This window comes from Bufo gargarizans, chromosome 6 (genome assembly GCF_014858855.1).
Source record: "Bufo gargarizans isolate SCDJY-AF-19 chromosome 6, ASM1485885v1, whole genome shotgun sequence".
Classification (NCBI taxonomy): Eukaryota; Metazoa; Chordata; class Amphibia; order Anura; family Bufonidae; genus Bufo; species Bufo gargarizans.
In genome coordinates, this window is record NC_058085.1 from 323,812,504 (window position 1) to 323,839,313 (window position 26,810).

The 26,810-nt window shown below is 44.7% G+C and overlaps 2 protein-coding genes across 2 annotated transcripts; one reads left to right on the plus strand and one right to left on the minus strand.

The window, feature by feature from the left end:
* Positions 1–791: 791 nt before the first annotated feature.
* Positions 792–5,926, plus strand: PDRG1 (p53 and DNA damage regulated 1). The gene is made up of 6 exons (XM_044299317.1): positions 792–961; positions 3,155–3,230; positions 3,612–3,686; positions 3,775–3,855; positions 4,007–4,111; positions 5,674–5,926. The coding sequence occupies exons 1-5, from the start codon at positions 872–874 to the stop codon at positions 4,087–4,089; spliced, it is 405 nt and encodes a 134-aa protein (XP_044155252.1). The 5' UTR covers positions 792–871; the 3' UTR covers positions 4,090–4,111; positions 5,674–5,926.
* TTLL9 (tubulin tyrosine ligase like 9) lies at positions 4,342–19,962 on the minus strand. Its single transcript, XM_044296879.1, is given in 15 exon segments — positions 4,342–4,443; positions 4,532–4,656; positions 5,648–5,761; positions 6,112–6,140; positions 6,142–6,309; positions 7,447–7,505; positions 7,952–8,039; positions 9,370–9,410; positions 10,488–10,578; positions 10,656–10,724; positions 13,561–13,746; positions 13,828–13,939; positions 14,508–14,600; positions 18,270–18,316; positions 19,800–19,962. Coding segments are annotated over 15 exon segments (1,314 nt in total). The 5' UTR covers positions 19,815–19,962; the 3' UTR covers positions 4,342–4,366.
* Positions 19,963–26,810: the final 6,848 nt, after the last annotated feature.

A 26,810-nucleotide genomic window follows, 5' to 3' on the forward strand; every position in this document is an offset into this window, starting at 1 on the left:
AGCAGTGGGGCAGAGCCAGCTCCTGAGCCTGCACCATCACCGTGATGAACTATTATGGCACAGAACATTAAGCGCCAGCGCTCTGTAACGTAATAATACGTCACACAGTGGGAATGGGTTAATGATAACATTCCATGCACTGAGCTTCCTCTAGTGGCGGCTGCAGGAAGACAGTTTTATCATTTATTGTGCAAATTGTGAAGAGAAGTGGTAGACAGCGCGCTGGGTGCGAGACGTTTATCAATGTATTGCGGGTAAGTGGTGTATTTTGTTTTTTCATAAAAAAATATACTGTATATATATTTTTAAAATTATACGTTTATTAGAAATGTCACTGGGAGGAGGGGCCCATGTTAAATTTTCCTATAGGGCCCTTATTACTATGTATTATACTGGTGTCTTGTTATGGGTCGCATGAGGCATTTGGGACTCTTCAAATCTTGAAAGCTCCATCATACAAATCTATCTATTCAACAACCCACCAGAGAGCAACCAGGGAAAAACGCAGCTAATGCAAAACTGCTGCCGAACTACATGCCCCAGCTCACCCTGATATAACTGCAGTAACTGCCATGCGGCCACGTCGGTTTTAGGTTTATTAACATATTTCACCACTGGGGGGGCGCAATGCCTGATACAATCATCTCATCCCAGTCAAGAGTTGACGATTGTGCCTCCTAACCAATAGATGGCGCACGTCCTCCTAAAATCAATAGTAAGTAATTTCTACTTGTCACAAGAGGCTCAAGTGAACTTCTGAATCTGTCTCCGTCGCCATTTTGTCGAGGTTATTTGCAGTCTCGAGAAGTTGCTGCGCTTATAATATGACGTATATTGTATGAGCTGTTAGGGGCACAGACCGGTTCATAACATGGAGCAATATGAGGGTCCGGAGAAAGTGCTGGCTTATTTGCAGGAGGTGGAGAGGAAAGCCGAGGATGTGCTGGTGGACAGGCGGCAGGTAACCCTGGTGCATCATGGACTGTGGCAGGAAATAGCATATGCTGTAGACAGGCTGAGAAGATGGACTGTTAGGAGAAACCTCCACTAATAGGGACTGGGACTGTGGCAGGAAATAGCATATGCTGTATAGACAGGCTGAGAAGATGGACTGTTAGGAGAAACCTCCACTAATAGGGACTGGGACTGTGGGTACATATATGGAGGGCAGAAAAGGCTATGCGTTTCTATAAACATAAGCTACAGCTGAAGTGCCTTCATCAACAGTGCTAGCAGAGCCTCCCATAAAAATCCTGCCAATAGAGTACACCCCTCCCTGGAAAACAATGCTACCAGCAGATTGCCCCTCGGAATACCAATACTGTTAGCAAAGTGCCGCGCTATATACCACTGCTTAAAGCATAGCAAAACAGCCAGCAGGGTGCCCCTTAAATACCAGTAGTGCCCGCTGAGTGCCAATTCTGCCAGCAGGGTGCCCAACTAAATAATGATACTGGCAGCAGAGTGCCCCCGAGTGGCGTTACTGGCAGCAGGATGCCCCTGAGTAGTGATACTGGCAGCAGAGAGCTTTATAAACAATGTTGCTGCCAGCAGAGTGCCCCTATATAACTATACCGCTAGAGGTATTCTGTTATATTGGATGGGGTTAACTATTAGATTGGTGGGGGTCCTACTGCTGGGACCCTGTATCCCATGGAGCCCCCTAAAATGAACGGAGAGGCCTGTTGGGCATGCATGCAGCCACTCCATTCATTTCTATAAGGCTGCGTTCACACTTCAGTTATTTGGTCAGTTATTTCGATCAGTTATTGTGAGCTAAAAGCAGAGATCAGGTGTAATTATTTGATCTGCACCTGTTCTGTGTTTTTGACGCGCACCTGGTTTTGGCTCACAATAACTGATGGAAATAACTGATCAAGTAACTGAAGTGTGAACTCAGCCTAAAGTCCTAGAGACGGTCGAGTACAGCGCTCAACTACCTCCGGAATTCCCATAGAAATGAATGGAGCCATTACTTGCATGCCCAAATTGCCTCACCATTCATTTGGGGGGCTCCATGGGGTTCAGGTCCCCCGTTCTCAAGATCGGTGGGGGTCCCAGCGTTAGGACTCCCACCAATCTAACAGTTATACCCTATCCTGTGGATAGGGAATAATTTAACATAACCGGAATACCTTTTGTAGCCAGTTGTCTGGCGTAAATAAAGACGGAAATTTACGAGCTGGTGTAAGGAATGAAGAAGGATACTCTTAATTATTCTTAACCCTTTCATGACCGGGCCCAAGAAGGCCTGAATGTCCAGGCAACTTTTTGTGATTTTGTGCACCTGGTGGTTTAGTGACCATAGCTTTTTTTTATTTGTTTGACTACAAAAATATTTTTTGCGATATTATTAAAGTGTTTTTTTTTCATTTTTATTATAGCTTTTTATTTCTTAAATATTAAAACTGACACAACAATTACTTATTGCAATGGGTTAGGCTACTTTCACACTTGCGTTCAGAACAGATCCGTCTGCATTATATTGTAAAAAAAAATTCTAAGTGTGAAAGTTGCTCAGACGGATCCGTCCAGACTTTACATTGAAATTCAATGGGGGTGGATCCATTTGAAAATTGAGCCATATTGTGTCAAATTCAAACGGATCCGTCCCCATTGACTTACATTGTAAGTCTGGACGGATCCGCACGGCCAGGCGGACACCCGAACGCTGCAAGCAGCGTTCAGGTGTCCGCCTGCTGAGCGGAGCAGAGCCCAAACGCTGCCAGACTGATGCATTCTGAGCGGATCCGCATCCACTCAGAATGCATTAGGGCTGGACAGATGCGTTCGGGGCCGCTTGCGAGAGCCTTCAAATGGAACTCACAAGCGGAACCCCGAACGCAAGTGTGAAAGTAGCCTTACCTATTTTGTGACGATAGTCTTCATATATAACATGTATAGGTTTGAGAAAACGGGGCGACTATGGTGACTGTTTCTGTTAGCGACGGCATTTTTTATATTTAATAAAAAATATGTATTTGTATTTGCAATCCATTCATTGATCTATGTCCGCTGGTCTGTGCTCTACTAACGGTTTATCACTGGTGACTGGGAGATGTTTTGGCGCAACAGGAACCCTTTGGAGGCAGTTCAGGGGGCTCATGGAGTTGGGTACAGGATGACAACTGTCTAATCTCTCATCATATTTCAGATTGTGGACCTCGACATTAAAAGGAATCAGAATAGGGAGGCCTTACGAGCGCTCGGCAGAGACCCCAGTCAATCAGGTGAGATTTTGTCGGTAAGTCAGATAATCCAGAATATCCGGGAAATTATTGCTAATTTAGCATAGAAATCATTTTATTGTAAGGCAGATTAGCATTATTTTCAGGCAATCAGCGCTGGGTTATAAGAATTTCTATGGATAAATCCACAAGGGCTGTAGAAAATGCGAGATCATTAGGGTGCTGCTACTACATTACAAAGGTTATAAAGTGTATTGTAACATGCAACGCGTTTCGAGGTCATTCCAATTCCTTCCTCAGGCACAGTTATGAATCCATATGGTCTTGTCTTTTTGAGGTACCCCATGCCTCACGGCTCATTGATGAATTGCCACTACTGTCCGTCCTCTGCAGGTCGTTAATATCCCTCTTTTGTGTCCGCAGGTCCCGTGACCGTTTGCTTCGGTGACATGTTCATAAACCTTCCGATAGATAAAACCAAGGAGATGATTCATCGGGGTGAGTGTCATGGGCCTGGGGCAGTGAGGGTTAATAGTGGATGACTGGGGTGGGATGATAACACCAGCTTAATATCCCAGTCTTACAGATCAGGAACAGTTGGAGGCAGAAATCAAAAACCTTCGCTCGCAGTTAAAAGTGAAGGTGAACCAGCTATATGAGGCGCAAGGTAAATGCTGGGGGAGTGCAGGGGAGACATGATCCGTGTGTTCTGTGCCTCTCCTTGTCTGTAGATCACCAGTAAACCTCAGGTCGTTTGTGGGAACCCTTTCCCCCTCTTTCATTAGCGACATTTATGGGTTTATTTTTTGTATCCGTAGGGAAGCCAGAGCTGAAGGGCTTTAGCCTGGTCCCGCTGGATCCGGATGAAATCAAGGCGATCAATAAAGTTTTGAAAGGATGAATGTAAAGAAAGAAGACATTGTGTAAGTGACGCTCAGTGCAGCTGCTGAATTAGTTTTCGCATCGAAAATGTAGTTCAAGCTGGTGCACAAATCAGTCCGCACCCCCCAAACCAAAAACCGTTAGGAAGCCGTCGATGTATTGGTATTTTAGGACCATGAAACGGCAGCCGTTATTTTTTTAATGTACCCGACTGTTGCCCATAGCAACCATTCGTCAACCTGGCCCCAGCCCCGTAAATACAATGCAGTTGTCAAGATGGCGGATATGGCTTGAGTTTATTGAGCGGTTGGCGGTTTCTTGCTGGCAGTTTTCATTAGTTGTCTCAGGTTCTTCTTTCTGTCGTTGATGCAGCCTGGGGATGGAGAGGGGTAAATAATTCAATGCGGGTCAGGGGAAGAGTGGGATGTGACCATGCATTTTAAGTACGGGCTGCCTCTCACCTAAGTGTGTGTTCGCCATAAAGGTTCCATTGCTGACGCTGTCTAGCTGTCCGTCATCCCGGGATACAGGGCAGTCATTCCACATGAGGTCAAAGCCCCCGACCCGCTTCTCCTGCCCTGTTAGCCTACAGAAAACACATTTCCCCTTTTTGCATGAATGAGGCGTAATTAGTTTATATAAAAAGTTCTACTACGTTATGTGCCAAATCCTTCAGCATTTTCAGTATCTCTGCTTGCTATTACTGAATGGGAGCATTTTTATTTAAAAGGTTTGTGCGGCCTGGTAAGGTATGTTCGTCCCCCTGAACATAAAAAAACCTCCATTCCTGGTCACTTCCTGACCACACAGGACCAGGAAGCGGCTTGGTGACTACTGAACAGCTCTGATTGGCTGCATCTGGCACAGGAACAAGCCAGTCCTGCGGGTGACCAGAAGCATCTAGGAAATGGAGCACCGTTGGGACTGCAGAAAGGTATGTTTTTTTTTTGTTTGTTTGTTTTTTTGTTTTTTTATGTACAGGGGAAGACCATAGGGTTTGTTTGCTCCAAGGCAAGACAACCCTTTTAGCACCCATATGGCTGAAAACCAATCCTGTTCCAGTTCACACAGCTGGGGTTTTGTTACAATGTAATGGCTCCTGCACAGAACCATACCCGTTTTTGCGATCCCCAAACCGCATATCCGTAAAATACAGATAATGGCTGTGTGCACTGCGCACGTTTCTCAGCCCCCCATTGTAGAAATGCCCATTCTTGTCCGCAAAAAGGACACGTTCTATAATTTGCAGCATGGATGCAGCCATCACACGCATGACATCATGTGCATTTCTTGGGGCTTCATAGAAATGAATGGGTGCATGAGTCCTAACATTGTAGGTAATCCTCTGAGAGCTCGAAACGCTTCTCCTACCCCCATCCTGGATTCTAGGTTTTAACCTATCCTGATACATAGCAACAAAGTGCAGCTGTTTGAGCGGCTTATGGCCAGGATAGATTTTCAGCCTGTGAAATGTTTTTATTCATGGACAGCAAGCAGAGATATTTTCCCGTCACAGAATATTTTGTTTCCCTTGTTCACCATGTAATATGTGTTTTAACTGAGTGCACGTGTCTCACCTTCCTTCCATGTCCACCACGTGCAGGGTATCCTCCAAGAGTCGGCATTTCAGGTCATAATCTTCTTGACTGCTGGCGGTCAGAGAGGGAGAAGCGTTAACTTCCAGCAGCCACCTGCCGAAAACAGCAAGACTATCAGAAGATGGCGGCAATTCTGAGCGCAGAACTGTACGAATTGTGTAACGATGACCGGTATCTGTGGTCGCTATTTCTATGGCAACCGCAGAACCGATGTTTGTACAATATTTCATCGATAGTAAATGTGTATTTTGTTTCTCATTACATGTGTTGTCTGACATTGTGACGGGTCCACTGTGGTCTCACTAGTGCAGCCTTAAAAAACAAACAAACCAAAATACAGGTGATATGTCCTATGTACAATGCTCCCCCCCCCCTTTTTTTTTTTTCTACATAATGACCACCATAAAGATTAACCCCTCTACGTAGAAGCAGCTGCTGCTCACGGTTTCAGGTCCTCGTCCAGCAGGACGTCAGTAGCCATACAGTTCAAAGCAGTGCTTGTCGTTGATGATGATTTTCTGGACGCTCTGTAGGCTCTTGATAAAGATATTGTCAATGTTCTGAAAGAGGGTCTCCACCGCCGAGGGGCCATGTTTGGCCGTCAGGTACTGCCGTAGCTGCTGTATCATCCATTTGCAGCCCTGAGAGGAATATGTTATGTGTCAATTATTACACAACTCTATTGTGAAACTATATGTCCCACCATACCAAAATAACTGGCAGCCAGCCACACGCCATTGCGTAATACTAAACTGCATTGCGCTGTTAGGGGTGTACAGAGCTACTCCAGAGTAAATGACTAGTGTCGAGTGAATCAAAGTATCTAAAGTGGGCTCTTCGATCTGAGTTTCAGTTAAAAAAAAATCTGTTTGGCACAAAGGTGAATTTCCTTGCGCTTTGTGGTAAATAATAAATTTTTCTTGAAATGGTAGTGAAAAAAACAAACAAAACATTCTCACCTCATTCACTTGATCGCTGAGAGGCCATCGCGGTCATCTTGAGTGAAGAAAATCTTGAGCGTGCTGACATGTGACGGGTGCAGATTACGACAAAAATGATTGTCACCACGCCCACCTTGCAAATAACATCGGCACGCGAGATTTGGTGCATTTTCTTCAGTCAAAATGGCTGCAACTTCCTCTACGCAATCAAATGCATGAGGTATGTACTATTTTTTTTTTTTTTTTTTAAACCCCTGAAAGGCATCGATGTGACTCTGAGTCTGCAATCAGAGTTGAATGCGGCATCTGAGGAGGTTCCAAGCACAAAAGGCTGTACATAGTACAGCAGTTCATCCTTATTGACCTCAGTAGAGCTAATCTGCACCTAGGCCATGAAACATCCAAAGTCAGTTCGCCTCAAACTTCGGTCCAATCAGTACGGAGTTCGGGAAACGTCTTATACTCGCTCAGCGAGTCCACAGTATGCAACTCGCTTGTCTGAAAGCGGCCTTAAAGGGGTTATCCTGGAAAGAATATTGATGACCTATGCTCAGGATCGGTCATCAATATCAGATCAATTCACAGTTAGAAGAGGCTGGGTGCTTTGTGACACATGGCCTAGTTAAAACTCAGCACCATCGAATTGAAAGGGGCTCAGCTGTAATACATAGCAGAGTCGCTCCATTGATCGCTATGGCTTCCTGAAACAGCTGATCGGCAGGGGTGCTGGGATTTAGACCGCTGCCAATGTGATAATGATGACCTGTCCTGCGGATAGGCCATCATTATCGTTTCCTGGATAACCCCTTTAAGAGCAAAGGCATCAGGTTCTCTCACCTTCTCTGGATCGTAATCGGGAGCAGTTTTCTGGATCGCCACATTCGTCAAGTGAATATCTGTATCAGGGAGTTAAAGGGTTAATAAAGGCACCAGCTAACTTTGCGGTGTGGTTGACCCACAACCCCCCCCCCCCCCCCCCCACACACAATTAAAGGAGTATTCCCATCATAGACAATAGGGGCATAATGCTAGTGCTAATCCCCGCCTCTCCCATAGAAGTGAATGGGAGCATGCCGCGCAAGCACAGCCCATGCTTCCATTCATTTCTATAGGGCAGACGGTGCTCGGCTATTTTCGGCGGCCCAATAGAAATTAATGGAGGGCGGCTGCGCATGCGCAGTGCGCTCGCCTTCACTTTCGGGGTTCCGTTCTCGATATAGGTGCGTGTCCCAGCGGTGGGACCAGCACCTATAAGACAATGGGGGCATATCCTAGCGATATGCCCCCATTGTCTGAGATGAGAAAACCCCTTTAAGGCTGCACCCTGTTAGTATAAGGATACACTGATCATCGATGCTGCTGAGTGTGAAGCGTGTGTTTGAGAATCTGGCGAAACCATCTCGGTAAAGCCAGGCCCGGAGGGGTATATACTGCAAGGAAAGACAGACAAGTCACCATATTATAGAGAGTGAAGAGGTTTAGGATGTAATAGAATTAAGGCCCCTTTCACACGGGCGAGAATTCCGCGCAGGATATAGAGCATGCTGCGATTTTGACGCAACACACAAGTAATGCGTGAAAATCACCGCTCATCTGCACAGCCCCATTGAAGTGAATGGGTCCGGATTTAGTGCGGGTGCAATGCGTTCAGCTCACGCATTGCACCCGCACTGAATCCGGACCCATTCATTACTTGTGCGTTGCGTCACAGCATGCTCTATATCCTGCATTTTTCACGCAACGTAGACCCCATAGAAGTGAATGGAGATGCGTGAAAAATCGCATAGCATCTGCAAGCAATTCACGCATGGTTGCTAGGAGATGATGTTAGTAAATTGATAAGTCAATTTACAGTTTTATTTTCCTTTATAACATGGTTATAAAGGAAAATAATAGCATTCTTAATACAGAATGTTTACTAAAATGTCCATTGAGGGGTTAAAAAATAAATAAAAAATTAACTCGCCTCATCCTCTTGTTTGCGCTGCCGACAGTCTTTTTCTGGACCTGCAATTCCATAATTGATGACATAATCATGCTCACCACGCGGTGAGCGCAATTACGTCATCAAAGGTCTTTTTGCAGGTCCTAAAAGATGGAGAAATAAGACTATGCCGGCTGCGCGAACAAGTGGATGAGGTGAGTGAAAAAAATGTTTATTTTGAACCCCTCAAGCAACATTTTAGTAAGCATTCTGTATTAAGAATGCTATTATTTTCCTTTATAACCATGTTATAAGGGACAATAATAAAATAAATAGAACACCTAAACCAAACCCGAACTTCAGTGAAGTAGTCCGGGTTTGGGTCTGGGTACCACATTCAGTTTTTTCTCATGCGCGTGCAAAACGCATTGCACTCACGTGGAAAAAACTGAACATCTGAACGCAATCGCAGTCAAAACTGACTGAAATTGCGCGCACTCATGAGGTTTTCCCACAATGCACACGCGACGCATCCAGAGAAAATCCGGGATGCCCATGTGAAAGAGGCCTAAAGGGGCTGTCTGAGATGAACAGAAAAGCTGTCTACCAATACATTTTAGATACAGATACATTTCTCGCTGACTGCAGCCACCAGTAGGGGGAGCTTTCGGCACATGGATATACAGTATTGCATTCAATAATAAATCCTTCTCTAGTGATGTCTGTGGGAAATTGCTACATCTATGGTCAGACCTACAATGGACAGTAATTTGCAGAAAACGGAGCATAGCTATACAGAAGGTAATTAAAATGTAAAGTCAAGGAACATATCTCACCGATGTGACTAAAACATACACACGCAGGTCAAATTTTCTCCCTGTTAATGAAACATACACATATTCTGAGCAACAGCCTATGCATATCAGCAGAAAGCTTAACCCCTTCAGTACCAAGCCACTTTTCACCTTAATTCTTTTTGCAAATCTGACCTGCGTCACTTTATGTGGTAATAACTTTGGAACACTTTTACTTATCCAGGCCATTCTGAGATTGTTTTCTCGTGACACATTCTACTTCATGATAGTCATAAATTTGAGTCAATATATTTCACCTTAAGGCCTTCTGCACACGAATGTGTGCGTCCCGTGGCCATATTGCGGACCGTATTTGCGGATCCGCAATACACGGGCGCCGTTCCGTGGGCATTCCGCATCACGGAAGAAAACCCATTCACTTCAATGGGTCCGCAAATCCAGAGATGCGGAATAGAAGCAAGGAACGGAAGCACTACGGAGTGCTTCCATGGGGTTTCGTCCCGTACTTCCTTTCTGCAAAAAGATAGAACATGTCCTATCTTTTTGCGGAACGGGCGGATCACGGACCTATTAAAGTGGATGGGTCCGCGATCTGCTGCGGCTGCCCCACGGTCAGTGTTCGTGCATTGTGGCCAGGGGGCTGGATCTCACAGGCTAACTGGGAAGGCAGCCATGATGACTAAGTAAGGCAGTGGGCTGCCGTCCAAGCCATTAGGTCCCCGTCACAGCAGTCCGAAAACCCGTCAGGATACAGCACATGCCTTGGTCAGTCCGGCCTGGCTGTGCGAGGGTTAATGTGTGGGCATCAGTGTTTTCACCGATGCTGGGGCATACAGCAGACGGTCCGGCTATCAGTGACTGCTTAACGCCTGCAGCTGATCGGGCGGGCACAGCTCCTGCGCCCACCCGATCAGAGTGCCGTACCTCTACGGCGCTGGGATTTCAGACCCAGTTCCCAGCACTGTACATGTACAGCACTGGTATCCTATGGGTTAAACAAAACAGAGCTGGAGTTGCGCCTCATAAATTTGCATGAGTAAACATTGCTTCAGTAATCTATGCCAAGTAGTCACACATGCCAGGTGTGGTGGGGGAGGGATGCGGGCACCACCTCACTGTCACACAGCAGCTTTTCTCACCTCCTATTAAGTATGGATTCTCTATATAGCGCTGAGCCACGTAATTTTCTACAGGGATCTCGTCCTTCTGCTCATCTGTGCGGCTGCCATCCTAAGGAACACAGAAATAAGATGTTGCATATCTACCAGAATGTCACCTTTCCCCCATCTGCAGGACACCAAGATCACCTTCTTCCACTCAATGATGTCTTTTAGTTTCCGGAATAGGAAAATCCCCTTCCCCTGGGATCTGGCCACCTATGGGAAAGAACAATTACATATAGTTTATATACTGATCTCATGTCTGTAATGTGGTATTAGGTTGACACGCTGCAGAGCTATGGTCCTGTCCTGCATTCCAAATACAACCCACTGATTTAAATGTGAACTGCAGTATTTCATTTCCCCAGTGGTGGCGCTGCAGCGAAACTGAACAGCTACTGCTAAATTTCCCATGTGATCGCAGGAGGATACCCTGTGATCTGCTGATTGTCAAAGGGGGCTGTCCAAAGTGGTGAGCCCCTTTAAAGAAGTCCATATCTTATGCTCTGTTCACATTGCATTTGGTCTATGCAACCAAAAGTATACACCTGGATTATTTTGGATGTTTACAGGTGAAACTCGAAAAATTAGAATATCGTGCGAAAGTCCATTGATTTCAGTAATACAACTTAAAAGGAATTGCTTTAATGCAGCTTAAAATTAGAACTTTGTGAAAAGGTTCAGTATTCTAGGCTCAAAGTGTCACACTCTAGTCAGCTAATTAATCCATACCCCCTGAGCAAAGGGGACCTGAGATTGTGACTTTGGGGGTTCCATAAGCTGTAAACCGTAATCATCTATAGTATAACAAATAAAGGCCTGAAATATCTCGCTTTGCATGTAATGAGTCTCTCTCATATGTTAGTTTCATAGTTGCATTACTGAAATAAATGAAATTTGCACGGTATTCTAATTTTTCGAGTTTCACCTGTACCTCTGTCGGACACTTTATAGCCATACAAAATAAAACTGTATACCTGCTTTTATACCCCACTGTCTAGAAAACATGTACAGTGAAAAGGAAATAAAATGGCAGCACATACCACCCTGACGGAAGCCTTTTGGCCTCCATCAGATGACCTGGGTCCTATGGGTACACTCACTGTATGCGCCTGTGTGAACAGAGCCTTAAAGGGCATCTGTCAGCAGATTTCAAACTGGCTGACCTGGTATACAGGTGAAACTCGAAAAATTAGAATATCGTGCAAAGTTCATTTATTTCAGTAATGCAACTTAAAAGGTGAAACTAATATATGAGAGACTCATTACATGCAGAGCGAGATATTTCAGGCCTTTATTTGGTATCATTTGGATGATTACGGCTTACAGCTTATGAAACCCCAAAGTCACAATCTCAGGTCCCCTTCGCTCAGGGGGTATGGATTAATTATCTGACTAGAGTGCGACACTTTGAGCCTAGAATATTCAACCTTTTTACAATATTCTAATTTTAAGTTGTATCACTGAAATAAATGGTCTTTTGCACACTATTCAAATTTTTGAGTGTCACCTGTATGTACACTTGGCAGCTGAAGGCATCTGTGTTGGTCCCATGTTCATATGTTCCTCGAATGCTGTGAAAAATGATGTTTTAATATAGGCAAATGATCCTTCAGGAGCAACGGGGGCGTTGTCATTACACCTAGAGGCTCTGCTCTCTCTGCAACTGCCACACCCTCTCCACTTTGATTGACAGGGCCAGGCATACTAACGTTTTTTACTGCCTAATTCTGTTAATCGAAGTGCAGAGGGCGCGGCAGTTGCAGAGAGAACAGAGCCTCTAGGTGTAACGCCCCCTTTGCTCCTGAAGGCTCATTTGCATATATTAAAACATAATTTTTCTCAGCAATGTGGGCACATATGAATATGAGCCCAACACAGGCGCCTTTGGCTGCCAAGCGCACATGTAACAGGTCAGCCAGTTTCAGAGGTACAAACCTACTGATGGTCTTTAACACCTTCACTACCAGCGCTGTACATGTACAGCACTGGAGCGAAGTGCAAACAAGGCCGCTAGTAATGAGCAATAATGCCAATCGTGGTCATTAAAGCCTTAAGATGCCGTGAGATTGTGGTATCTAAAGGGTTAAAAACCTTCCGCAATTCTTACTGGCATCCTCTGCAGCCAAAGAGGATGCCGGTAATTGATTTTATTGCGCTTGGTCTTTCTGAAGAGACCCAGGGAATTGAAGCTGCAATTCTGATTTTGACCAGTAGGTGGCAGGTCAACATCAGAAATGAGCAATGGATCAAAAAAATCCATGATTGTTGAGAATAAAAAAAAATGCCCATACTATTCAAATATAAAAATATTTTTTCCAATACGGCAAATGGCGTAATGGGAAAAAGGGTTCAATTTGCCATTTTTTCATTGCTTCTCTGACCCCCCAAAAAATTTAATAAAATGTGATCAAAAAGTCACACACACACTCCAAAATGGTATCAATAAAAACTACAGATTGTCCCACGAAAAATGAGCCCCCGGACAGCTCAGTAGATATAAAAAAAATACTATAAAAAAAGTTATGGGGGTCAAAATATGGTGATGTAAAAAATAAATGTTTTTCAAAGTTTTAATGTATTTTTAGACTATTTAGACATAAAAACCTATACATATGTGGTATCGTTGTAATCGTACTGACCCAGAGAACGAAGGGCACAGGTCATTTTTGCCACATACCCTTATAAGCACCAGACTATACACAGTATAGATTGGCCGACAATCAAATTTGGATGAGGAGCTCCCGACTTTCCTCAACAGATAATTTCGGGAGGAGAAGGATCTGGCCAAATGAATATTTTTGCCCAATCCTTTTGGTCTCCTGATAGATCAGCTGCCTCTAGAAGTGTCTGGTAATGACTTTCTCCCCATTAAATTCGCCCAAACGTTCGGCCAAACCGGACATGTACGGGGTAGTCAGGAAGGAGTTGGGAGACGTAGCTGCCGGATGAATGATAGTTTGGCCCACAGCTATTCAACGTGTATGGCCGGCTTCAGTGTTTCCGAATGAAATGGCTGCCTCCTTGTATGCAGACCCTTTGCCCCACTCACAGGCTTCATAATCCATGTGATTCCAGGGTTTCTGCGGAATTCCTCTACAAACAGGTGATATTCTGATGGAAGCTCAAAGGTCTTGGGGAAGAAGTCGCATTTTGCGGCCTCAAGACGACCAGACTCTCGCTCCAGCTGCTTTCGGAACCGCTTTAGATTCTTCACCATAAAGTTCTTCCTGGTCAGCTAATGAGAGAGAGACAGCAGACTGTCAGGATGGCAGCTGTCAGGTTTGTGGCCAAAAACAGTCACTGGAGAGACAGTCACCTCATAGTGGTTGCGGAAGTGGCAGATGCGCACGTGTTCCTCCATGTAAATGTGATCGAAGTTCTCACGCAGCCAGCCGACATCACACCAGAAAAAATCCCACTCTCCATCGCTGAAAAAGGCATTACTGATTGAGCAGACTGTAGTGTAGCAATAAGGAACCTATACTGAAAGTGGGGGCGAGTGGATAGATAAGTGTAAGGGCTCATGCACACGACCGTATGCCCTACGAGACATACGGTCCATGAGCGGGCCATATGTCCCGGAGCGGCATACATCGTGCGCACGGGAGCGCACAGCATCATGGGTTACTATGAATCTGTGCGCATTGTGCCGCCTGCCGGACTATTGTCCTGCACTCTTATGATATTATGAGTGTGGGACAATAGCCCCGAGGGCAGCCCGATGCGCACAGCATCATAGTAACCTATGATGCTGTGCGCTCCGCTCCCGTGCGCACGATGTATGCCGCTCCGGGACATATGGCCCGCTCATAGACCGTATGTCTCAGAGGGCATACGGTCGTGTGCATGAGCCCTAAGATATCGGAGCACATCTAATATACAGTTCATGTATACATAGAGCTTTCCTGAACATTGGGCTGAAGTCTGCACACAGGACGGTGGGGACCCTGACCTAGGAGACACTACAATGAAGTGCGCCGTGTACCCAAACCTTACTCCTTCACCTCCGTCCAGCCAGGCCGCTGTCTCAGCACATCCGCGATGGTGTTGATGAGGCCGCACTTGTACCGGATGCAGGATCTGGGCTCTCTGCGTAAAAAATACAAACATGACCTTAAAGGGCTCGTCCAGTTTTCTGTACGTAATGGTTAATCACAATGTAATGAAAAGTTACTGCAGCTTCCTGAAATACTAGACATTTCACTTCCTCACCATCTTCAATATCCAGCAGCTCTTGTTCCATCGAGAGGTTGAAAACCCATCCTGACACAGCTGAGGGTTTGTTACAATGTACCCAGTCTATTCAATATAAAACTGGATATGAACAATGGAGAAAATACTGGTTCTCCAGCGTCCAAACATTTAAACAGTATGGCCTCTTTCACACGGGCGTCATGTTTTTGGCCCGGATAAGATGCGGGTGCGTCGCAGGAAAATGCACGATTTTTCCGCGCGAGTACAAAACATTTTAAGCACGCACGTGAGAAAAATCGGAAGTTCGGGTTTGGGTTAGGTGTTGTGTAGATTGTATTATTTTCCCTTATAACCATGTTATAAGGGAAAATAATAGCATTCTTAATACAGAATGCATAGTACAGGGGTTAAAAAAAATTGCCATGGTGATGGATCATGTGACGGACCATGTGATGAGCGCAGTGATGTCACCACAGGTCCTTTTCCTCCTGCACAGCAAAGATGCAGACAGAAGAGATGCCGGCTGCGCGAACAAGTGGATTAAGGGGAGTTAAATTATTATTATTTTTTTAACCCCTCCAGCCCTATTGTACTATGCATTCTGTATTAAGAATGCTATTATTTTCCCTTATAACCATGTTATAAGGGAAAATAATAATGATCGGGTCTCCATCCCGATCGTCTCCTAGCAACCTTGCGTTAAAATCACACCGCATCCGCTCTTGCTTGCGGATGCTTGCGATTTTCACGCAGCCCCATTCACTTCTATGGGGCCTGAGTTGCGTGAAAAACACAAGTGATGCGTGAAAATAACCGCTCGTGTGCACAGCCCCATAGAAATTAATGGGTCCGGATTCAGTGCGGGTGCAATGCGTTCACCTCACGCATTGCACCCACGTGGAAAACTCGCCCGTGTGAAAGGGGCCTATGTTTTGATGTCTACATTTTGAAATCGCATCTGTCGATAGAAGGAGACACTCTGCTTATTCATTTCCATAGCTAGCTCACACTCGGACACATAGGTCATTAGGGGTGAGGAGACCCTCCCATACATATCTCCATAGGTAAAGGCGTTATGCTGGAAAAGATAATGATGATCTACGCTCAAATCAGCTGTTTCAGGGAGCCGCCATGCTCAGCTCCCGGCAGCTTTCCAAGCACAGCGTCATACATTGTATATTGGCTGTGTTTAGTATTGCAGCTCAGCCTCATTGACTTGAACGGGGCTGAGCTGCAATTAGGACACATGACCGACGTACGGTGACGTCACTGGCCTAGGAAGAGGCTTCTTGTAACAGCTGATCAGCGGGGTGCCGGGTGTCGGACCCCCGCAGATCTGATACTGATGACCTAGGCCTGTTTCACACAGTCAGTACTTTACATCTTATTTGTAAGCCAAAACCAGAAGTGGAACCTACAGAGAAAAAGTATCATATATATGCTTCCTTATATTTGCTGAGAGTGACGTTACTCTCATGTTTGTAATCATAAACTTTTTCAAAATAAAAGAATTTACAAGAAAAAGTATCATAGAAATATTTGTGCCTCTTCTGTGTTTTGGACCCACTCCTGGTTTGGGCTTTCAAATACTGATGCAAAAATACTGACCAAATACTGACCATGTGGAAGAGGCCTAAGGCTAAGTCATCAATATCTTGTCCAGGATCTAAAAAAAATAATGACTACTAAACAGCACCACCCCTGTCCACGGGCTATGTCTGGTATTGCAGCTAGGCTCCATTGGTGTCAGTGGGGGAAGAGCTGCAATGCCGCACACAACCAGGGGACAGGGATGGTCGATCATTTGCCAATGTACTCAAGGACCAGGGAGACCGTGTATTTTTTAAGAAACTGGCTCCCTGGTTGGCCAGTTTAAGCCTTAGGCTACATGCACACAAACATTGTTTGTTTCCATGACAGTTCCGTTTTTTTGTGTGGATAGGATGCGGACCAATTCATTTCAATGGGTCCGCAAAAAATGCGGACAGCACACCACGTGCTGTCCGTATCAGTATGTCCGTTCCGTAGCCCTGCAAAAAAAATAGAACATGTCCTATTCTTGTCCGTTTTAGGCATTGTTACAATGGACCTGCCAAAAAAAAACAACGGATGGTATACGGATGTCATCCGTTTTTTTTTTTTTGCGGATCAGCAATTTGCAGACCGCAAAACACATACGGTCGTGTGCATGTAGCCTTATTCACATGTCCGTGTTTAAATCCGTGAAAAGGTGGTCAGTGATGCCTCTGTAAAGATGTCTCTGATGGATCCATGGGTAGTCCATGTGTCAGTTTTTTGCTGCACGTGTGTTTTTTGCTGTCCGTGTTTCACTGCACAGCTGAAAAATAATCTTCAAAGCATCTCTTCCTAAGTGTGAAGCCCGTGCTGTGGACCGCAAATTGTAGTCCGCAATGTACGGGCACCGTCCGTGGGGCAGCCGAATGGGGATCGTGGACCCATTCACTTCAATGGTCCGCGATCCTTCCACATGCTCTTTTTGCGGTGCGGAAACACGGAATGGAACCCCAGGAAGCGCTCCGTAGTGCTTCCCTAGTGTTCCGTTCCGCATCTCCGGATTTGCGGACACATTGAAGTGAATGGGTCCGCATCCGTGATGCGAAATGCACACGGAACGGTGCCCGTGTATTGTGGATCTGCAAATGCAGTCCGCAATACGGCAACGGGCAGCACACGTTCATGTGAACGAGCCCTAATGGTCCATGAAACACGGATGGCATCCGTGGTTTTCACGGACCCATGGACTATAATGGCCATGATTGATCCGTCAACATGAACAAAATACTGCATGCATCCGTGGACGTGTACTTGTGCAGTCCGTGGAGAAGACGTACAGCACACGTATGTGGAACACTGAAGTGTGAATGAGGCTTTATTCTGGCATGTGACTGGTGGGGGATCATTCGTATGAACAATCTCAAAAATGCGACCGATAATTGTCTCAAGTGTGTGGTCAGCTTTACATTTTCATGTGAAATCTAATCCATCTCATAGGAGAGTATGGGGGAGATTTATCAAAAATGGCAACCAATCAGATTCTGCCTATCATTTGTCAGAGCTCCTTTGAAAATGAAAGGTGGAATCTGATTGGTTGCTATGGGCAACTAAGCCAGTTTTCCCTTACACCAGTTTTGATAAATTTCTCCCTATTAGTAAAAATATGCATGCAAGATGGCCGCCCCCATAATAAATGTTCAGAAAATGAAAATCTACATTCAGAAAATAAAAACCTATTAGAAAAAAAGGAGATGTGTTACTATCGGGTTTAAACTGGCAAATACATTTTTGGGTGACACATTTACTTTAAGCCGATCCTAAAGCAATTTCACACAATTGTCCCATCTCCTCCGACCTTTCGGTTTGTCGTGAGATTTACCCTGGATGGTAAACGTGGAAATGATGCTTGAAAATGGTGCATTATGGGAAAAGACTACAAACAGAAAAATCAGGTATTGCTATCTATGTCACCAAACTGATGTGATGATGGGAGTTGTGCCTCTTGTCGCACTATTAATAATGGAGAATTAGGATATCTTCTGTCCTTACCGTTCCTTCTGCCGCTGGTAGCCATATTGACTCTTGATTGTCGTAACCTGACACAAGACAAAAGCGAATGTAAAACTTCCAGGACGCCACATTTAAAACCTTCATGACTTAATGGGGAATTTAAAGGGATTGTCCAGTCTCTTGTAAATAAACCTTAAAGGGGCTATCTGGTAATTTATGGATAGGTCATCAATATTAGATTGGGGGTCTTTCGCACGGCCGCCAATCAGCTGTCAGAAGAGGTCGGCACTCCGAAAGCACCGTGGCCTCTTCCTAGGCCAAGTGACATCACTGCACATCGGTCACGTGGCCTAGTTGTAGCTCAGCCCCATTGAATTGAATGGGGCTGAGCTGCAATACCAAGCACTGCCACTATATGATGTACGGCGCTGTGCTTGGAAAGCTACTGTAAGAGCTGCGGCTCCCTGTAACAGCTGATTGGCGGGGGTGCTGGGACCCGGACACACGCTGATGTGATAATGATGACCTATCCTGAGGATAGGTCATCATTATATTTACCTGGATAACCCCTTTAAACATTGTAGAATGAAAACTTCTGCAGATTTTTTATAGACTTTGCGTATCAATTCCTCACCTGTTTCAAGATCTCTGATGGTTGTCAGTGAACGGGAATATTGTTGTTTGTATCCAGAGGCTAAAATCCTGTCCTGATCATATCCTGCTCAAACTGCAGGGGCTTATACAATGTGCACGTGCTAAGCACATCAGCTGTGTGAGCAGAATGGGATCCAGATCGCCCTATAGCCTCTTTCACATGGTCAGTATTTGGAAGCCAAAACCAGGAGTGGGTCCAAAACACAGAAGAGATACATATATTTGTATTGCACGTAGGTTCCACCTCTGGTTTTGGCTTACAAATACTGACGCAGAATACTGACCGTATGAAACAGGCCTATGAATATAAACAAGAATGTTCCCATTCCCTGAAAGTAAGCAGAGATCTTGAAAATGGTGCAGAACTGATACAAAGTACATCAGACAGTTGCGGATCTTTTTATTTATGCAGCGCTGGTAGCATTTCCCATATTTACAGCACATTAGGAAATTACCAAAAATTTCCAACACAAGTGATGTCACCACATAACAGGTCCCTGTTTTTCTGGATTCAGCAGGGTCATTTCAGATAGCCAACACTGTGTCCTATATACTGCAGGCACTGTTATGGGGGCACTGAGCTATCCCTGTTTTAGGGTTTCTGTAGATAGAGATCGTGTAGCTGGAACTTTTTGGGGGTGCACTATGGCTGTCAATATTATGGGGTACTGTGGTTATCCCTGTAATGGGGACCATGTAGCTGACACTGTTATGGGGGGCACTGTGGCTGTCCCTGTGATGGAGATCATGTAGCTGACACTGTTATGGGGGCACTATGGCTGTCCCTGTGATGGCTCTGCTATTGGGGGGCTCTCTTGCGGTCACTGTGACTGTGGGTGTCACTGTGTCAAGTCAACCATTGTTATGTAGCACATTTTAGAGAGTACTTATAACATGTGGTTTGATAGCACTGACCTTTCCTCTGGACATGCTGCCTACAGCCGGTGTTCTGCCAGACCCCCAACTACAGTCATGTAAACAGAAGCGGCTCCGCTGTTTCCATAACAACGACAGCAGACCACGTGATCGCTCTACGGCGTGTAGGCCGCACCGGAAGTGAGTCAGTCCTCACAACTTCACAAGCCTGTCGCCAGGAGGCGCTGACATTGTGTTGGTGGGAGAGTCTGTGACTTTACCCGCTTGTGTCGAGCGCCGCAAAGGGAAATGTCGCAGTCTCTTAATTTAGACAATATAAAGCTGGAAATGACTTCTACTACATTCACCATTTCCGCATTACACTTGGTTATCCTGGGTTACACGGCCTGAACCTACACCGGTCACGTGACTCGCCATCATTGTGCAGCACGTCTGTACTTCACCTCATTTATACAATATAAAACCTGAACATTGCAAGCAGTGAGAGCGCCGCTATAGTGTCCCCTCGGCGGTCATTAGCAGTGCGACAGGAAGTCACGAGGTAGGGTAGTAGAACGCTACACCGGGCCTGATGCTCCTGACACCATTTCCACAGCTCCTTTCAGTCAATGGGGGAGATTTATAAAGACTGGTGTAAAGTAGAACTGGCTTAGTTGCCCATAACAACCAATCAGATTCCTCCTTACATTTTTCAGAGCGCCTTAGGAAAATGACAGGTGGAATCTGATTGGTTGCTAAGGGTAACCGTCAGTTCTACTTTATACCAGTTTGGATAAATCTCCCCCAATGTTATCTCGGGGTGGAAAATCTTTCGTTTATCTGGCCCAAATCTGTAGCAGTGAAATTAGCAGATTTTGGTGCATAAATGCTGATGTGCCGCAGATTTCACTCTACACTGCAACACTACAGGGGCTTCATAATTGTAAGGGGGCCGCAGTTGTGCAGAAAACCATCATTGACACCCTCCGTAAGGAGGGAAAGCCTCAAAAGGTAATTGCAAAAGAAGTTGGATGTTCCCAAAGTGCTGTCTCAAAGCACATTAATAGAAAGTTATGTGGAAGAAAAAGGTGCCCAAGCAGCAGGGATGACCGCGGCCTGGAGAGGACTGTCAGGAAAAGGCCATTCAAAAGTGTTGGGGACTTTCACAAGGAGTGGACCGAGGCTGGAGTTGGTGCATCAAGGGCCACCACACACAGACGGATCCTGGACATGGGCTTCAAATGTCGTATTCCTCTTGTCAAGCCTCTCCTGAACAACAAACAGCGTCAGAAGCTTCTTACCTGGGCTAAAGGAAAAAAGAACTGCTCTGGTGCTCAGTGGTCCAGAGTCCTCTTTTCTGATGAGAGCAACTTTTGGATCTCATTTGGAAACCAAGGACCCAGAGTCTGGAGGAAGAATGTCAGGGCCCCTCAGAGCTTTTGCTCATGGGGACACATGGCGGCACACTCCTTATAAGCTAATTTTTGTGGTTTCAAATGATATGTATATGGTGGTACATTCTTTGGGGTTCTCGCTATTCCCCCCTCCCCTTATCCCCATTCTCATATATGTATGTGGGGTCATTTATTGCAGGTAAATTGATCCTGAGGAGTTGGGGTCAGCTGTACTGAAGTACGAGCCGGTTGTTCTAATCTGCCGCTGGCTGCTAGGGGTTTTTATTGGATGGTTGAAGCAGAGCGGGAAAATCTGTCAGCTGTGATTTTTTGTGATCTGCAATGGGGGCGAAGGACTCCTCTATTTATACCCGATTATCTGGGGTTTTATGTCAGTTGGGGTGCAGAAGAGCTATAATACCAGGCCCCGCCCAGCCTCCCCCTGTTCAGTCGCGGTGTTTGCTGTAGGGGTGTTGTCGCCCAGCTTTTGCTGGGTGGAGATGTTTTATGACTGCAGCATGGTATGTTGGTTTAACTAGTTATTTATTAAATTATATACTTTTATTATATTTATTCTGTTTTTAAATTATTCATTATTTAATCCTAAATAAACATTGCGGCCAATTTTATCAACACATAGAAGTGTCTGTGTCTCTATTTATTGTTTCTCCTTTTAGTATTCTGTTAACCTGTAAAGGACCAGCGCCGTACATGTACAGCGCTGTGATCGGGCGGGTGCAGGATATGCGCCCGCCCAATCCGCAGCAGGGGTCCGGCTATCATAACTGATAGCCGGACCCCTGCTGCATGCACCGGCATCGGTGAAATCACTAATGCCGGCGCATTAACCCTTAATGTGTAGCGATCAGCGCTGACCACGGCACATGCGATGTTCTTGCGGGTATCAGAGCTGTGATCGGATCCCTGTGCTGCTGTGACGGGGACCCGCTGTCTTCTGGGAGAGCCTGTGAGATCCAGCCCCCTGGAATAATGCAAGTCACCCCTATATACTAAATGGTAAAACACTCGGTAACACTGACATGGAAAAGGATGTAGGAATTTTAATAAACGGCAAACTAAGCTGCAAAAACCAGTGTCGGGCAGCTGCTGCTAAGGCCAATAAGATAATGGGTTGCATCAGAAGGGGCATAGATGCCCGTGATGAGACCATAGTCCTACCACTTTACAAATCGCTAGTCAGACCACACATAGAGTACTGTGTACAGTTCTGGGCTCCTGTAAACAAGGCAGACATAGCAGAGCTGGAGGGGTTATTCACTTTAGAAAAAAGACGACTGAGGGGAGATCTAATTAATATGTATAAATATATCAGGGGTCAGTACAGAGATCTCTCCCATCATCTATTCATTCCCAGGACGGTGACTGTGACGAGGGGACATCCTCTGCGTCTGGAGGAAAGAAGGTTTGTACACAAACATAGAAGAGGATTCTTTACGGTAAGAGCAGTGAGACTATGGAACTCTCTGCCTGAGGAGGTGGTGATGGTGAGTACAATAAAATAATTCAAGAGGGGCCTGGATGTATTTCTAAAGTGTATTAATATTACAGGCTATAGCTACTAGAGAGGGGTCGTTGATCCAGGGAGTTATTCTGATTGCCTGATTGGAGTCGGGAAATAATTTTTTGTTCCCCTAAAGTGGGGAAATTTGGCTCCTATCTCACAGGTTGTTTTTTTTTTGCCTTCCTCTGGATCAACTTGCAGGATAACAGGCTGAACTGGATGGACAAATGTATTTTTTCGGCCTTATGTACTATGTTACTATCAGACCCCCTAAATTTGAAGTCCCAGAGTGGAACAAAAAATAAAGTGTAAAGAAAAGTTTAACAAAAAAAATCTTTTTTAAAAAAATAGGGAAAAAAAGAAAAGTAGACAAATTAGGTATCGACGCGTCCGTATCGACCGGCTCTATAAAAATATCACATGAACTAACTCCTCAAATTGAACACCGTCAAAAAATTAAAATAAAAACTGTGCTAAAAAAACTTTTTTTTTGTCACCTTACATCACTAAAAGTGCAACACCAAGCGATCAGAAAGGCGTATTCCCCCCAACATAGTACCAATCTAACCGTCACCTCATCCTGTAAAAAATGATACCCTAACTAAGACAATCGCCCAAAAAATAAAAAAATTATGGGTTTCAGACTGTGGAGATACTAAAACATGATCTTTTTTGTTTAAAAAATGCTTTTATTGTGTAAAACTTAAGTATATAAAAAAAATATAGACATATTAGGTATCGCCGCGTCCGTAAGAACCTGCTTTATAAAAAACATCACATGACCTAATCCCTCAGATGAACACCGTAAAAAAAAAAAAAAATGGTGTGAAAAAAGCTATTTTTTGTCACATAGCAAGCGATCAAAAAATCATTTATACCCTAAAATAGTACCAATCAAACCGTCATCTCATCCAGAAATTTTTTTTGCCCCTACACAAGACAGTCGCCCAGAAAATAAAAAAAAACTATGGCTTTCAGAATGTGGAGACACAAAAAAAATCATATATTTTTTTAAATGCTTAATTATGTAAAACTGAAACAAACATATTAAAATCAAACATATTTGGTATTGTCGCATCTGTAACAACCTGTTCTATAAAAATACCACATGATCTAACCTGTCAGATGAACTGTTGTAAATAACAAAAAATAAAAACATTGCCAAAACAGCTATTTTATGTTACCTTGCCTCACAAAAAGTGTAACATAGAGCAAGCAAAAATCATATGTACCCAAAAATAGTACCAACAAAACTGCCACCTTATCCCGTAGTTTCCAAAATGGGGTCACTTTTTGGGAGCAGCAAAATCTGCCTCCCAAAAACCATATGGCATTCCTTTCCTTACTGCATTGCTGTGTGCCCGTACAGCAGTTTACGCCCACATATTGGGTGTTTCTGTAAACTACAGAATCAGGGCCATAAATATTGATTTTTGTTTGGCTGTTAACCCTTGCTTTGTAACTGGAAAAAATGGATTAAAATGGAAAATCTGCCCAAAAAGTGAAATTTTAGCTCTATTTTCCAATAATTCTTGTGGAACATCTAAAGGGTTAACAAAGTTTGTAAAATTAGTTTTGTATACCTTGAGCGGTGTAGTTTCTAAAATGGGGTTACTTTTTTGAACTTTCTACTCTAGGGGTGCTTAAGGGGGATTTCAGTTGTGACATGGCAGCTTAAAATTATCCCAGTGAAATCTGCTTTTCAAAAACCATATGGCGTTCCTTTCCTTCTGCGCAATACGGTGCGCCCGTACAGCAGTTTACTACCACATATGGGGTGTTTCTGTAAACTACAGAATCAGGGCAATAAATTGAGTTTTGTTTGGCTGTTAGTGGAAAGAAATTAATTAAAATGGAAAATCTGCCAAAAAAGTGAAATTCTGAAATTTCATCTCCATTTTCCATAAATTCTTGTGGAACACCGAAAGGGTTAACAAAGTTTGTAAAATCAGTTTTGAATACCTTGAGGGGTTTTGTTTCTAAAATGGGGTCATTTTTGGTGGTTTCTATTATGTAAGCCTCACAAAGTGACTTCAGACCTGAACTGGTCCTAAAAAAGTGGGTTTTGAAAATTTTCTGAAAAATCTCAAGATTTGCTTCTAAACTTCTAAGCCTTCTAACGTCCCGTCCCGTCCCCCCCCCAAAAAAAATGGCTAAATTTTACCACTGTCATGAAGTACAATATGTGACGAGAAAACAGTCTCATAATGGCCTGGATAAGTAAAAGCGTTTTAAAGTTACCACCGCATAAAGTGACACATGTCAGATTTGCAAAAAATGGCGTGGCCCTTAAGGTGAAAAATGGTTAAGCAATGGGAGTTGTGCTGCCATGGAGAGGCACACAATGCAAGATGCTTGAAGTCCAGTGTGAAGTTTCCACAGTCTGTGTTGATTTGGGGAGTCATGTCATCCGCTGGTGTTGGTCCACTGTGCTTCATTAGGTCCAGAGTCAACGCAGCCGTCTACCAGGAGATTTTGGAGCACTTCATACTTCTTTCTGCAGAAGAGCTTTATGGAGATGGTGATTTCATTTTCCAGCAGGACTTGGCACCTGCCCACACTGCCAAAAGTACCAAAACTTGGTTCAATGACCATGTGATTACTGTGCTTGATTGGCCAGCAAACTCGCCTGACCTGAACCCCATAGAGAATCTATGGGGCATTGCTAAGAGAAAGATGAGAGACATGAGACCAAACAATGCAGAAGAGCTGAAGGCCATTATTGAAGCATCCTGGTCTTCCATTACACCTCAGTGTAAGGCTACATGCACACGACCGTATGTGTTTTGCGGTCCGCAAATTGCGGCGTGCATCACTTTCTGGGCTTTGTGGCTTAGGTCATGTGACCGCGTGACCTATCCTAGCCCTCTTGTGCATATATAAGTGGCTCAGCCCTCTTCCCAGATGCCTCAGCGTCAAGGCTTTTGTGCTCTGCTAAGGCTCCTGATAACCACTTGTGTTCCTGACTCGTATTTGTGTTATTGGATTCTGCTACCTGTCTGATCCCTGCCTGCTAGCCTTGACTCTCCTGTTGCCGACCCGGGTTGCCTGACCTGTACCTGGGCCGCCTAACCTGACCTTTCGCCTGTCTGACTACGCCTCTGCCTCATCTTTCGGTCCTGCACTGTTGCTCCTGGTAACGACTCCGCCTGCCTAACTACACCTGTACTTCTGGTACCTTTCCCTGGTACCGCCTGGACCAGCTGCCTCGTGTGCCTATCCTCCTCAAGAGGTAGCGACCTGGTGTTCCCCTTGGCAAAGTCTATCCCCACCATCAGGTGTACTGTGAAGAATCGTGGGGTTCACTTAGACAACGCCCTTAGAGGAGGTAGGACACTCAGCAGTGCCGTAGGCTGATAGCATCCATACCATGCTGCATTGAGGCACTAATTTATGCAAAAGGGGCCCAAACCAAGTAATGAGTACATATAACGAAAATTTACTTACTGAAATTTTTGTTCGCTGGAGTCCGTAGGCACACACACCAAAGGGTTAAGTCCCTCTAAGGTACAATCAGAATAGAGATCAATTAGTAAGCAATAGATTGAATAATTAGATGGTACCTCCCAGTATAAAGCACCACAGAGCACATAGTATTGTATGCAGCATTAATTTATTTTAAGGGTGGGCATATTGTGCTGCCTACGGACTCCAGGAAACAAAAATTTCAGTAAGTACATTTTCGTTTTCCTGATCGTCCTTGGCATCACACACCAAAGGGATTTTAAAGCAGTACTCAAAGGGAGGGAGCACTGGCTGCCAACTGTAGCACTCGTTTGCCAAAAGAAGCCTCTTCTGCTGCCTAAATGTCTAGCCTGTAGTGTTTAATGAAGGTCGATGATGTAGACCATGTCTCAGCTCTGCAGATTTGTTTCAATGGGACTTGTGCCAGCTCAGCCCAGGATGAGACTGTAGACCTTGTTGAATGGACTTTTAATAATAATGGACACTGTAACTCAGCTATTGAGTAGGCCAACTCTATTGTCTGTTTGATCCACCTCGCTAAAGTTGCTTTACTGGCCCTTTTACCCTTATTAGGGCCCTGATGCTTTCACATTCCCTGAGTGATGAAGTGACTTGTAGGTAGAACAGAAGTACTCTTCTGACATCCAGGAAATGACTTTGATCCTGGTCTTGAGTATTAGACTGGATTAC

Coding starts and splice junctions, on each gene's coding strand:
- PDRG1 (XM_044299317.1), top strand. CDS start 872: ATGGAGCAATATGAGGGTCCGGAGAAAGTGCTGGCTTATTTGCAGGAG. Junction 3,231..3,611: donor CAGAGACCCCAGTCAATCAG/GTGAGATTTTGT, acceptor TTGTGTCCGCAG/GTCCCGTGACCGTTTGCTTC. Junction 3,856..4,006: donor CCAGCTATATGAGGCGCAAG/GTAAATGCTGGG, acceptor TTGTATCCGTAG/GGAAGCCAGAGCTGAAGGGC.